At 35.9% G+C, this 13,601-nt stretch overlaps 1 protein-coding gene across 6 annotated transcripts in view; it reads right to left on the reverse strand.

Annotated features, from left to right (window-relative positions):
- The window catches only part of LOC140135701 (uncharacterized), a 28,199-nt gene that overhangs the window by 9,770 nt on the left and 4,828 nt on the right, over window positions 1–13,601 (reverse strand). Inside the window, exons 3-8 of one of the 6 annotated variants that reach the window (XM_072157291.1) lie at window positions 13,358–13,433; window positions 11,653–11,817; window positions 9,320–9,439; window positions 8,440–8,481; window positions 5,725–5,892; window positions 777–860 (exon numbers count right to left, since the gene is read on the reverse strand). In XM_072157291.1, coding sequence (XP_072013392.1) covers window positions 777–860; window positions 5,725–5,892; window positions 8,440–8,481; window positions 9,320–9,439; window positions 11,653–11,817; window positions 13,358–13,433 — 655 coding nt within the window. Of the gene's footprint in view, window positions 1–776; window positions 861–5,724; window positions 5,893–8,439; window positions 8,482–9,319; window positions 9,440–11,652; window positions 11,821–13,357; window positions 13,434–13,601 lie in introns of all 6 variants that reach the window. The other 5 variants (XM_072157292.1, XM_072157290.1, XM_072157294.1 and 2 more) reach the window with 5 other exon arrangements.

Raw genomic sequence — 13,601 nt, forward strand, 5'->3', positions numbered from 1 at the left:
ACATTTTGCCGTTGTGTCAGTTGGACAACTGCTTGGTTACTGACATGTGTTTTGAGTAGAGTATTAAGGTAATCCTGTGTGTAATTTTGGTTCATTTTGATTGACAGTATTTTAAGATATGACCTTGTGATTCACAAGTTGTAAAAAATTATAAGTTTCTTTTTGAGCTCAGTTTACTATCATGTGGGGCATTGTTATACACATTTTGATAGAACCTCAAACCAACAATATTTTTCGTAATGCATGAACAAACTAGGGGTAACTACATGTAGTTTTCATTATTTTCTGTAACATAGTATTCATCTCCAGACCTGTAAATTGAGTGTGGAATGTTCAGTATATTGTGGAGCTTGTTTAAAGATGGACATACAAAGATAAGTGGCTACAAAACTTAATTAAGGAATCGGATAGTGATGTTTGCACAGTGTTTTTGTGAGACCTGAGAGCACATCAGACACACTAAATTACATTCTGAATGCATCAAATAATTTAGATTTGCGATAATACCGTATACAAATTTATAGAAAATTATTTTAAAAATTTATTTTTGGTATTTTTGGTAATTTTTAATAATTTGCCATAAAATTTGTATCATATTGCGAATTTCAAAAAATCAAAAATTATTTGATATCAGAAACACATTCATCATATTCAGAATGCAATTTGATGTATCTGATGTTGTGCTCTCATGTCCCACAAAAATACCATGCAAACGTTACTAAAGATCCCCTATCTCTGTAATGATTGAAATAGTCCTGGCTGAGAGGGACACTTACCTGTAGGCACTGGCATTGGTTGCTGACTAAAAGAACTTGGCGGCTGAGCCATCATATTGTTAGTTGAATAAGACGGAGCTGGATCTAACATTAGAAAGCAAAAACAAACAAGATTATCAAATTTGCAAATTCTAACTCCTTTTTTTGTCCTTTCTTCTAATAAATGGACAAAGTAGGTCAGTTTACACATTGCCTCATCTGTTTTAGGTTTTAGCTTTTCAAAAAGGCACTAAAATTATATACAGGCTGAGTCAAAATGAAGTAAACTCATGTTTGAGGGGCTGTAACTCAAGATCTGTAAGGAATCTGCTAAAAATGAAAATACCACTGGAAAGAGCAAATTCTACACGTCTAATTAAAAGAAAGAATTGTTGCAATTGCTCACAGCAAACTCAAGTTATACTCATTTGAATACAACCACCCATTTTTGGAGCTGCACACGGTTTTACTTCCCAAGTATGGGTCTACCTATTATATTGATTGGTAAGGCGCGATATTCAAATGCAAATAAAGTTCTGTGGCAGGTGTGGTTTCGATCAATAATATCTATATGTTAAAGGGCTCTTTTCAATATGAATTTTACCTCATTGCACTACATTATAATAAAACGGGCCAAATGACAACATGGCACCACAATTTACCGTACGGGAGCGCAGGTGTCTGTCGACGAAGTATCATGAAACTAAGAGTCCCACTGTAGTACAGCGTCTTTTTCATCTCCAATTTCCTACAGCTAACCGGGTTTTATGTAAGGGAGCAGTATATAAGAATGTGAACAAGCTCAATGTGCATGGGACAGTGACACTAAGGAACAGATAGCCGGAAGCTTCAGGCAGACCAGAAACTGCTAGATCACAAGTGAACATTGCTAGAGTTAGACATGCGTTACAGCAAGACCAAAGATCAGCTCAATCCTTTACCCAACATTCCCCAATCAAGCTTCTGCCGGATCGTTCGTAAAGACTTGAATTGGTATCCCTACAAACCGTCATGGACTTTGTTGAATATTAATTAAAAGCAAAAGTTGTCTTTTGAACAATAAATCCTGTTAGCACTTTGCTGATTCGTCGAAATTGAAATGGACGAAAATCAATCAGCCGTGTGCAGCTACAAAAATGAGTGGTTGTATTCAAATGAGTATAACTTTAGTTTGCTGTATGCAATTGCAACAATTCTTTTATTTATTTAGACATGTATAATTTGCTCTTTCCAGTGGTATTTTTATTTTTAGCACATTCCTTGCAGATCTCAAGTTACAGCCCCTCAAACATGGGTTTACTTCTTTTTGACTCAGCCTGTATGTATCCTGGGTTCCTCTGGAACTCTGTTTGACCAAATTCGTTCCCAAAATACAAAATGCGTATTGTATATTACAAAGAAGTAGGGTTGAAGCTACAGTGGGCGGCCCCGCTCACCACTGACCCTGGCCGCCCAGCATAATTTTTTTTTTAATGATTTTTTCATCATAAAAAAGAGCAAAAAATCATTGTAGGGGCTATATTCCTCGATCATGCACGTTCACTTAAAAGATTGTATCCTGAGCCATTCATGCAATTTAGAACCCACCAATAAAATGAGGCTAGCTACAACCCTGCAGAGGAGATATTATAAAGGTCTGCTAACCCTAAAAAGATCTAAAGGGTTATTCCATTTGAAATCCATACTGTGGAAAATTTAGTTAAAAGTCTTTCGCAGAGAGTGTATGCGTTTCAAATATAATAAACAATTGGGTAACTTAAATTTGAAATACTCCAGTTGTGGAAGATATAGGTAAAGCCAAAATACAGAGGGAGTATGGGTTCCAAAATAACTAACCCTAACCAATTCCATTTGAAACACATACTCCCTCTGTGGAAGACTTTACCTAACTCTTCCACATAGGTAGCGTGAATTTCAAATGGAATAGCCCGAAATATGATATGTTGATTTGGCATGTATTTGGCATTCATTAATGTCTAGGAACCTAGACAAGTCATTAATAAATACTGTCCTATATTGTATTGTCTCCACACATGGATGACCACAAAATCCACGCCTTCACTTCCCCGAAATGAACAATGTTAAACCGGCCTCATAAATATACATGTATTATGTTTCTCTACAAGTGCAAACAATGTAGCCTTCTTCTGGAGCTATCAGTTGTTGCCAACTTAATATAAACATCTCAAAAAAAGTAACTGATCCCCCTTAAATAATGACCATTATTCAAAAACTGGTTATTGTATTACAAATCTGTAAAAAACGTTGGAAGCAGAATTTATTTCTGCACATTTTGACACTTCATTTGTAGCAATTGATTAAATATTGACGTCACAGCGTACATTTAAATCAATGTACCCCAAGATTTGAAAGTTGCAGTAAATTCTATTGATTTTGCATTCAGTGTAATGGAAGGAAATCTGTGGAATGATATCTGAGAGTTTTTGTATTGTAAAAAATTGTATGTAAGTGCAACTTTCAAATCTGGACCTCACTACATTAAGGGATCTAAAATGAGCGTTTATTGCGTTTTGACAGTATTTTTTGAGGGACATGAGAGCACCTCAGACCTATCGAATTGCATTCTAAATACGGAGCATGTCTTTCTGATATCAAATAATTTTCATTTTTGAAAATCACAATATAATACAAATTTTATGACAAATTATAAAAATTTGATATTTTTCAAATTTTGATATATAACAGTACTGGTAAATTATATAAATCTAATGACATATTCTTAAAGTGTATGTAGCAGGGAGGAAAAGTCGACGGTCAATTGAAAATTTTGACCTTTCATATTGAAGATATGGATTTTTTCCAAAAAGACCTAATTTTTTTTGGTGTTTTGGGAAAAAAAATCCATATCTTCAATACGAAAGGTCTAAATTTTAAATTGATCGTCGGCTTTTCATCCCACCTACATACTTTTTAAGTATAAATCATCAGATTTATAAAGTTTACTTCAAGTACTGTTAAATATCAAAAATATCAATTTTAATGATTTGCCATAAAATGTGTATTAAATTGCGAATTTCAAAAATCTAAATTATTTGATATCAGAATGACATTCTTCGTATTCAGAATGCAATTCGATATGTCTGATGTGCTCTAATGTCCCACAATAAATACTGTCCAAACGTTCATACCCCAGCCCTTAAATTGACCGGTGTTTTATTGTTTTCTGGGCTATCGTATCAAATGAGGTGTCAAAATGCGCAGAAATAAATTCTGCTTCCAATGCATTTTACAGATTTGCAATACAATAGCCCCTTTTAGAATAATAACCATTATTTAAGGGGGGTTAGTTACTTTTTTTGAGATGTTTAGATCAGCATAACTGATCGCTATGAAGTAATTTTACTTGATTCCCTTGTCCAGAATTAAGACACTATTCAATAGCAATGAAATCTAAATCAGTAAATCAGGTAGGACAGCAAATTAAAGCAACATATACCATTTTAGTGCAACTCCATCACCCACAGAATCCAGCCTATACTGTATTTATAAGTGGTAATTTTGCGAGGGTTTTATTTTCGCAAATTTCACGATTAGAGCTCCAACCGCGAAAATACCACTTGCGGATGCAATAATGTATTACAAGTGTAGGGAAGGATGGCCAATCGTGAAAATAACATTTGCGAAAACATGTCTCTCACTTCGCGAAAATAACTGTACACAAAAATTACCACTTATACAGTATAATCTACCACCAAAGAAGACACAGTGACATGATAGCAACACACAAAAGCAGTGTAGTGTTAGTTCAACAGTACCGTTTCCCTTCATAGTGATGGTGCAATTGACATAACACTGTGTTATAAATTTTATGTGGTACTAAGTATATATATAGTATGGTATATTATAGTGTTATTAGGCAAAAAATGCATGTCTCAAGCTGCCATACACATTCCTTTTGAGGTTCACATGTCTCAGAGGAAATGGTCAACATTAATTTCTTTTCCTTATATTTTATGTAGAAAGAATTGTGTGATTAAATACTTTTTCCATTATTTGAAGAAAAAAGAGGGGAAAGATGTATTCCGAATTGGAAGTTTTAAAAAATGTTCGGAAGCTTTGAGAAATACATTTTCTTTTGGACTTATCAGAGATTACTTAAGGTAGAGGTGGGCCTTAATTGAGCTATTCCAGTTGAAATCCATACACCCCCTATGGAAGACATGATTTTAATCTTCCACACAGGGAGTGTGAATTTCAAATGGGGTTACCTGAATGGGCAAATCCATTTGAAATCTACACTCCCTGTGTGGAGAGGTTAAGGTCATGCCATCGTGCGTGCAATGGAACGACTGGCCCTAATTCTTGGGCAAGTTGAAACTTTCCTCATACATGGGCCATCTCCACCTTCATAAATCTCTGAAGCCAGCATATAGTTTGACGTTTGCATGTATTTTTCCATTGCAACAAACTTGTTAGCCATTTTCGGAATAAGAAAATTAGGGGATGCATTTAGGGGTGCACATAACCCCAGCAACCCAATGACAGCCCCATGGGTGTACAAATTTGTTTTCAGGCTCTGTATGTGCGTACAAACAATAACTATTATACGTTCCAGCCACGGTGACACCTTGTGAAGTCTCGCTGGACAAATTCCATTCACTGTCAGAGTAAGTTTGTGTGTGTGTGAATGCAATGGAGCAAATCCTGCAATCAATACAGCCTTGATTTGCTAAGAATTGAACAGAGCACCTGTCTCATTTAATCACTCTAATACCTATTTGAGAGTGACAGGTGTCATCGAAGCTGGAACAGATAATAGCCAAGTTTCACATTTTGAGACAATAGGACCAAGCTTATCTTCTCAACGGAAAATTTGTTGAAAACCAAAAATTTGTTGAAAACCGAAAATTGTGAGCAAAACCCCCAAAAACAGCATGGCAGTTTTCGCAACAGAAAATGCACACAAAAACGTCTGACTTGATTGACACATGGCCGTTGCAAGACTCACATGATTGTGCAGCTATCATTTGCCGTCGTTGGTCTTGAAAAGACTCGCGTGATTGTGGTGACGCCATTTGCTGCAGTTGTTCCTCCCACTTCATATCCGTTTGCGTTGAATGATAGTGGGTCATATGATACTTATGTTCCGACTGGAGCTTGAACCTACAACCACACTCTATGCAATAGAGAGACAGACACACAGGTACACTGAATATTGTATAACGGGAAATTTTCGCGGGGGATTAATTTTCGCTTAAACAAGCATCCGCAAATTCAAAACCCTGCCTTAATATTTTTAACTGATAGGCTTCAACATGCAGTTGTTTCAAACCACAAATTGAAGACACCACCAAACTGTGCAGGGAAGCACACAAAAATTAACCCCGCGAAAATAACTCGTTAAACGGTAATGTGAATGAGAAAGTGGTTACAAATTGGGTGCAGAAAAACAACCAACATTTTTGTAATATTTGCTTGTGTATTCTGTATAATGCCCAAAGAGATTTTACCCAAAGAGTACCGAGTCAAAATTGCCCTGTGTGTAACACTATGGTAAATCCGCCACATTGGATTGTCACTCTTGGGGGCCAAATAGTGCACCTTCTGCGATTTTCGGCAAGAGTCCAAATTGAACAATAATTTGCATCTTTAAGCTTGAGCGTTACAAAGGTTTGCACACTCAGGCCACATTTGAATCTAAGTATGATGGGATGCATATCAAAATTATTCGCAGATACACTATTTGTCCTTCATGAGCAACATGCAAAACATGGCGGAGTCGGTACTCTTTGGTTCTTCATCCTTGATAATGCTATAGCTCCTCTTCCCTATGCGGGATATGATCGCATGGTTTTGTTTGTTTATTTCTTCTTTATACTGGGTACATATTTAGGGGAAAATTTAAGTATTCACCTGCTCTTCCATATGGCCCAGTTCTTCCATGGTGGCCTCAATTCTAAAGTTGCCCCCAAAACATTTTTGCGATATGAATATTATCTCACACAAATAATATAGCATATTGGGGGATACAGTCAATACACAAACAAATACCCTGAACATTAAGCAATGATGAACCAGAAAGTTAAAGTATTTCTACAAGTACACTGTTGGGCATCACAGTACCGATGCAGCATGTCCCTGTGTAATGTGGTCAAGCTTTCTTTCTTTGTGTATCCGACTTCACCAGAGACACATCTGACAAAAGCTTGACAGAGACACATCTGAAAGCTCGGCCACTCACACAGGGACCACCTGCACCTGTATTGTGATAAAAACTGATAACCGCTGGTGTACTCATAGAATACTATAACTTCCGATAAATTCCCATGGAGAAAACCTATCTACTTCAATGGTGAACCCTTCAAAAGCAAATCTGTTAGTGCTCAATAGTAAGCATCTCAAAAAAAGTAACTAACCCCCCTTAAATAATGACCATTATTCGAAAACGGGTGATTGTATTACTTATCTGTAAAATGCGTTGGGAGCAGAATTTATTTCTGCACATTTTGACACCTCATTTGTAGCAATTGACTTAATATTGACGTCACAGTGTACATTTGAATCAATGTAACCCAAGATTTGAAAGTTGCAGTAAATCGTATTGATTTTGTATTCAGTGTAATGGAAGGAAATCTGTGTAATGATATCTGAGTAATTTTGCATTGTAAAAATTTGTATGTAAGTGCAACTTTCAAATCTGGACCTCAATACATTAAATTGAGCGGTGTTTTATTGTTTTCTGGGCTATCGTATCAAATGAGGTGTCAAAATGCGCAGAAATAAATTCTGCTTCCAAAGCATTTTACAGATTTGTAATACAATAGCCCCTTTTTGAATAATAGCCATTATTTAAGAGGGATTAGTTACTTTTTGTGATATGTTTACTATAGTATACCCAAAGAACATACAGGCTGTATCAAAATGATTGGTACCATCAAGTTTTGATGGTTATTGAAAAGTCTGCTTCTTCCAAATGCAGCACAGAGTCTGCTTGAAATGATCACAATATATAGTTATATGACTGTTTATGACATTCAACAAAGTATGTGAATCCTATGTTGCATTTTGATGTGGCTTTGTGGCAGTGATGTCCATATCACTGGAAACTGATGGGTACCAATCATTTTGATACAGTCTGTAGCAAATGCTTCGTTCACTTCCTAGAGTGAACTTCCAAGCAATACAGAAAAAATAAAAAATGCATTTCCCTTCCCCATAAACTCATTGATTTTGCAGTGGAGTGCTCACAAATATTTCTTTAAGTCTACAACAGAGGAATTACACTAATAATATTATGACAATGTTGATGCTGCCCAGTCTACCATGGCCTTTTGTCATATGAAGACGAACAAACACAGATTGGGACCCATCATGAGTACGGGTACAGGTCCCAGGCATGAGTATGCATGGGTTCCAGTATGTGGACTACTAGTCTGAGCAAACACAATATCATTGTGCATGAATATTATTGAACAATAGGATGTGCTTCATATGTGACGATGTACTGCTACATTAAACATCCACAATACATAACACACCCCTGGTAAAACATCAATATGTGTTTGATTGAAATTGGCACAATAAGTAATAAAATTCAGTGAGCCACTTCCATGTAAGACATAAATTATGTACTGGCACCAAAATGCATTCTACCAAATTTACTGGACTGATTTGAGTAAAAACACATAGTTGTATGAAAAAAGCTCTTTATGTCAATACTTACTGTTACATCTATAGGATTTTTCCATTATTCTGTCTGGTATATCTGCAAGTAACAATTTTGAAATTACTAGGTAAGCATCTTATATAATGCATTATAGTAGACCTCCCAATTTTTCCATTTTTCCTCTACCACTCCTAAGACTCCTGTTTTCAGCTAGCTGCCTTTCTTAAGCTCTATTTTTCACTTTTCCCAAATTGTTAACATTTTAAGGCTCTATTGGCACTAATTTTGGCCAAGATTCAGCACCGAAGACACTAATTTAAGGTGGTACTACACCCTTGGCCAATTTTGTGCCTATTTTTGCATTTTTCTCAAAAATTATAGCACGTTGGTGACAAGATAGATATGTAAATTATAGGGGCAAGGACTACAACTACTGCACTGGAAATTTTATTTCAGCACAGACAACAGTTGTGGAGTTACAGTCAAAAATGAGAGAAACCAATATTTGATCAATAACGCAATAAATCAATAACTACTTGTCTTGAGTCACTGAAATTCCAGTGTTGTAACTGGATTCCTTGCCCCTATAATATACATAACTTTTGTTACCAGTGTACTGTTATTTTTTGAGAAAAATGCGAAAATAATCACAAATTTATCAAGGGGTGTAGTACCACCTTAAAGGTTAGATTTAGGATAACCTGTATTGACCCTTTGCACTGTCATTTCAAAAGGAGGTTCTACCCACAAAGTGCATGTTGTGTGCGTACGCCTGTCAAACGTGTGTTTTAATTACCATGTACGCTTTGCAAAAGCCTTCTGGCACATTGCTAGAAAAACAAAAGAAATAAAAACGTACTTTTTGCCCATGTGTTTGCAGGGAGAACCTCGTTTTAGTAGCAAGATGGCGGATCCGTGCAAAGAGCGAATAACTAACCTGTTGATGGGTGTCCTGGACTAATAAGCATCACATCTTGGTCACTAGTCTGTGAGGGTGGTGTAGGCGGTGACGATAATAAATTCTTGGTCAGTGGGTGTGGCAATACACTCAAAGCTGCTGAGGAATGAAAAGAATATCAGTGTTGGTGAAAACTTATTCCAAATGTTGTTCTTCACAGAACAAATAGAGGGTTGAGAACCAGAAAGCCTTAACTCACAATGGTTTTTCATTCGAGTTACGGCTTTCTGGTTCTCAACCGTCGAAATGCAAACAGCAAAAGAGCATGCAAAATTACAATATGCTAAAAATTCCATCAAAATTTAGACATGATAATAACCCTGTTTTATTGTGCAAAATGGTTCTTTATTATATAAATTTCGATTCAATATTTGGCTTTTTAAATGTTAGGAAAAACAGTATTCAATTTTGAACATTTAAATCAACCTTACACAGACTTGGAACTACATCTAATAAGAATTCACAATCTTGGTGAAAACTCTTTCACCTTTGGAGCATAATAGAGCCGATATCGCATCTCATCTCATTGCATCATTTATGATGTAAATTTGTATGTATAATGAATAGAGATGCACTGTCAAGTCAGAGAAAGTCCAACGATAAAAAAAAAGTCAAAAGAAAAAAAAAAGTCAGTGAAAGTACACTTTGGAACAGCAAAGCACATAAATTATGCTCACATAATTCTTAAATTTGAAGTTTTCAAGTGAAAAAGTCCATACTTTTTGTGACATCATACCAATACACTTGACACAACAGTTATTTAAACAAACATAAACCGTTATGGACTGGCCATATTGAAATTTGTGCTGCATGTCAAGGTGTCATCACTTGAATGAGAGATGGTTTTCTTTTGCCACTCAGACCCTTACAAACTGCTGAATCACTTGGGCTCTTGGATCATGATTTGGTGGTCCTGATGAAATTTCTGGACCAAACTGACCGTTGAACGTAGGATATTGTAAAAAGGGTTGAGTGTAATAGGTTTTATAAACATCCCTAAAACATGTGATGATAAATGCTATAAAAATTTGAAAACTGCTATAGCAGTTTGACACAGTTTTGAAAATTTGACACTACGTTATGCCCTACAATCGCTTCCAGAGAAGAATGGCAGTCCCTTGCTCAGATGCACCGTTCTGCGCCTATCGCTTCTTTGTCAGATTATTGGTCTGTTGTTATGTTTGTCAGATGATTGAATTAGCCAATCAGAACTCCACTTCCATGATTACGCTGTGTACACTCTCAAAATGTAAACAACTGCCATTCTTCTCTGCCAAAAGTTAGTGTAGTTATTGATATATACACAAAAACATGTTCACAAAAAGATCAGAATGCATATTTCAATCTTGTCTTTAAGAGTGATTGTGCTACAATTAAAAAACATCTCAAATAATTTTGAGTAAAAAGAATACCACTGTAGTTTTGAATACCGTAAAACCTCGTCTACAAGCATATAGAGTGCTTCTGATGAAAGCTAAATTAATCCAGGCGCCAGTATAGAATTTGAGCAAATAAATTACAGATCCAAGCATATACAAACAAGTATTATTGTAAGACCCAATTTATTGTATTGGCGTATTTATGCATGTATCGCATTCATCTAGCTTTCATCAAAAACACTATGCTTGTAGATGAGGTTTACGGTATGCTAGCTTTGTGTTAAGATTGCATGCAGTTTTAAGCATGATTTATTCTGTCAAATTTAGTACAAATTGGACATTAAAATTTAATCAAAAATTCACAAAAGGATGTCAATTCAGAAGGCTAAATATACTATTAATATGCATCTCTTAAGGTTGGTCTGAACCCTGGAATTATGGAAACTTTCAGGCCTCATAACTGCTAAATTGTTGGTCTAAAGTATATAAAAGTATACATATTTAGAATAGCAAAGACTTGATAAGTTCATCTGTGAGGTAAAAAATTAAAAAAAGGCTCCTAGATATTTTTATCTAGTTTTTAAAAATTAATAAAAAAAAAATTTTGGCCCAAGAATTTTTTGGGTAGGATATACAAAAATGAAGTGGGCCAAAAAGACAGTTTTTTTGATTTGGGGCCAAAAATTAGCATTTTGGCCCAAATTTAACCTCACAGATGAACTTATCAAGTCTTTGCCATTTTAAATATGTATACTTTTATTTACTTTAGACCAACAATTTAGCAGTTATGAGGCCCGAAAGTTTCCATAATTCCAGGGTTCGGACCAAACTTAAAACACGATCCAAGCCATTTGACCTCTGACCTAAATTTCATCAAAAGTCCATTTACGACTGAATTTGACAGAACATGCCATGCCATATCAAGCATCTTACGGCTTTGCATCCCAGAAGAAGAAGAAGTTTGATTAGTAGGCAAGGAAGGATTGTTGTAACCCTGGAAACCAAGCCAAGCAGGTTGAGGTACTCTCAGTGGGTACTCTGCGGAGGTAGTGGGCGCCATATTCTTCAATTTTTGCCTGTCCTTTTCAAGCTGCTTTGCTACTAGATAAACATATTTAAAAGCTGAGACTAATACCAGTTTGAAAGAGATGCAGGAAAACATGTAACATAAGATATAAAGTTAGCGTGTCCATATTGCCCAAATTGAAAGCAGAATAGTGTGATTCAGTTTTTGGCATCAGATTTTAAAAATTCTGAAACAAGTGCACATTATGTTTGCTTGCGGATCTTAATGCATTGTGCAAATAACAAGCAACAAGGACTATCCATCGAGCAAACCTTTCTAATGCTCAAGCTTAATGACATCTTTTTTCAGGCTTCTCCAATAAATACCGGACGTAAACCATTTTGGTCTCCATGGCAGATTTAGGAACCATGTAGTCTCCCCTGATCCTGGTTAGTAACACAGAGAGTTCCAGTTAATGTTTGTTCAGCTTACAATTGGCAAAAAAAATGAGACTCATAACTTTGTGTATTGATATAGAATGGCATGCACGCATTTGAGCGCAGCACTTACGTTCGTTGCCTAATATGTGACTAATGCATGCTTATGTGAATTTACACAAGCATAAGTTGGGACTTTATTGATGTGAGCAGTTACAAAAACCCAACAAATTTTGCCAATTATAAGCCAAACAAACTTGAGCAAATTACCAACTTAATATGCATATTTTGCACTGAAAATTTAATTAGGTAACCATATACTTCCTTCCACCAGGTTTAGCAACCACAAACATGTCTTAGAAGATCTCATCCACAAGCTTTTTGGAACATTATGCAACAAATTATGCATATAATTATGGAAATTACATATTTTAGTGTGCATGATCTGCAACAAAAATCTAATCAGTAAGAGAACAAATAGACTTCCCTCCACCAGGTTTAGTTACCATATACTTTACGGATCGCAAGATATCTAGTCCACAAGTATTATAACATCACGACAGACAGACATTACCTCCCTACTTAGGTAGGTATACGCTGGCGAAGTGACGTCATAATCGGATAGCAATAGATGAATACAATTTTTGAATAGATCACTCTGCACTACAGCAGGCTGCACTCATCACCTGTCTTCAATCATATAATAGATTGAATACAATACCGCTCTTTTGAAAGAGACTAATCTTACAGGTGCAAGTGATTAGCATTTCTTTGACATCTATCATTCAATGCATCGGTACCGAATGAACGTTGTAGTGCGGGGAGATATAGTCAAATTTATATTTATCGATTGCTACGTCACTTTGTCAGCATATACTTGTGCGTCTGTGAGACTTTTTCTTGCATGTCTTTTTGACATGACAGATGCGTAACAGACATATGACTGACATCTTTTCTTTTCTTTTTTCGCTTGCGAAAGACCCTGCTTCTGTTGCTAGACACACAAGCATGTTTTGTACACAAAAAGACACACAAGAAAAGCCTTGTGAGAACACCCCAACAGACAGAAAGACGTACACAATGATAGACAGACATATAAAATCCTCCTTTTTGTTTCACCTGAACATAGTTCTGGTGAAACAAAAACAGACTAATAACCGTTATAACACAGAATTTATAACGGCAGTTTCCTTACCAGAAGCTCTTGCTTTCGCATAAGCCTTATATTCCGCAGATTCATGATATTTCATCATTTCTTGCTGGTATCTTTCCTGAAGAGAAAAGAACAAAAAGAATTCAAAACAATATTAATATCATGATTGATTGCTTTGTTTCACAAAATCATGGTTGTTATTCTTGGCATATGCTTGGAGCACCTTTTCAATATCCTAAAGGTCCGTTCATACTACACTGCACTTGCGTTGTGGTGCCTTGTGTTC

The sequence above is a fragment of the Amphiura filiformis genome, chromosome 16 (genome assembly GCF_039555335.1).
Source record: "Amphiura filiformis chromosome 16, Afil_fr2py, whole genome shotgun sequence".
Lineage (NCBI taxonomy): Eukaryota > Metazoa > Echinodermata > Ophiuroidea > Amphilepidida > Amphiuridae > Amphiura > Amphiura filiformis.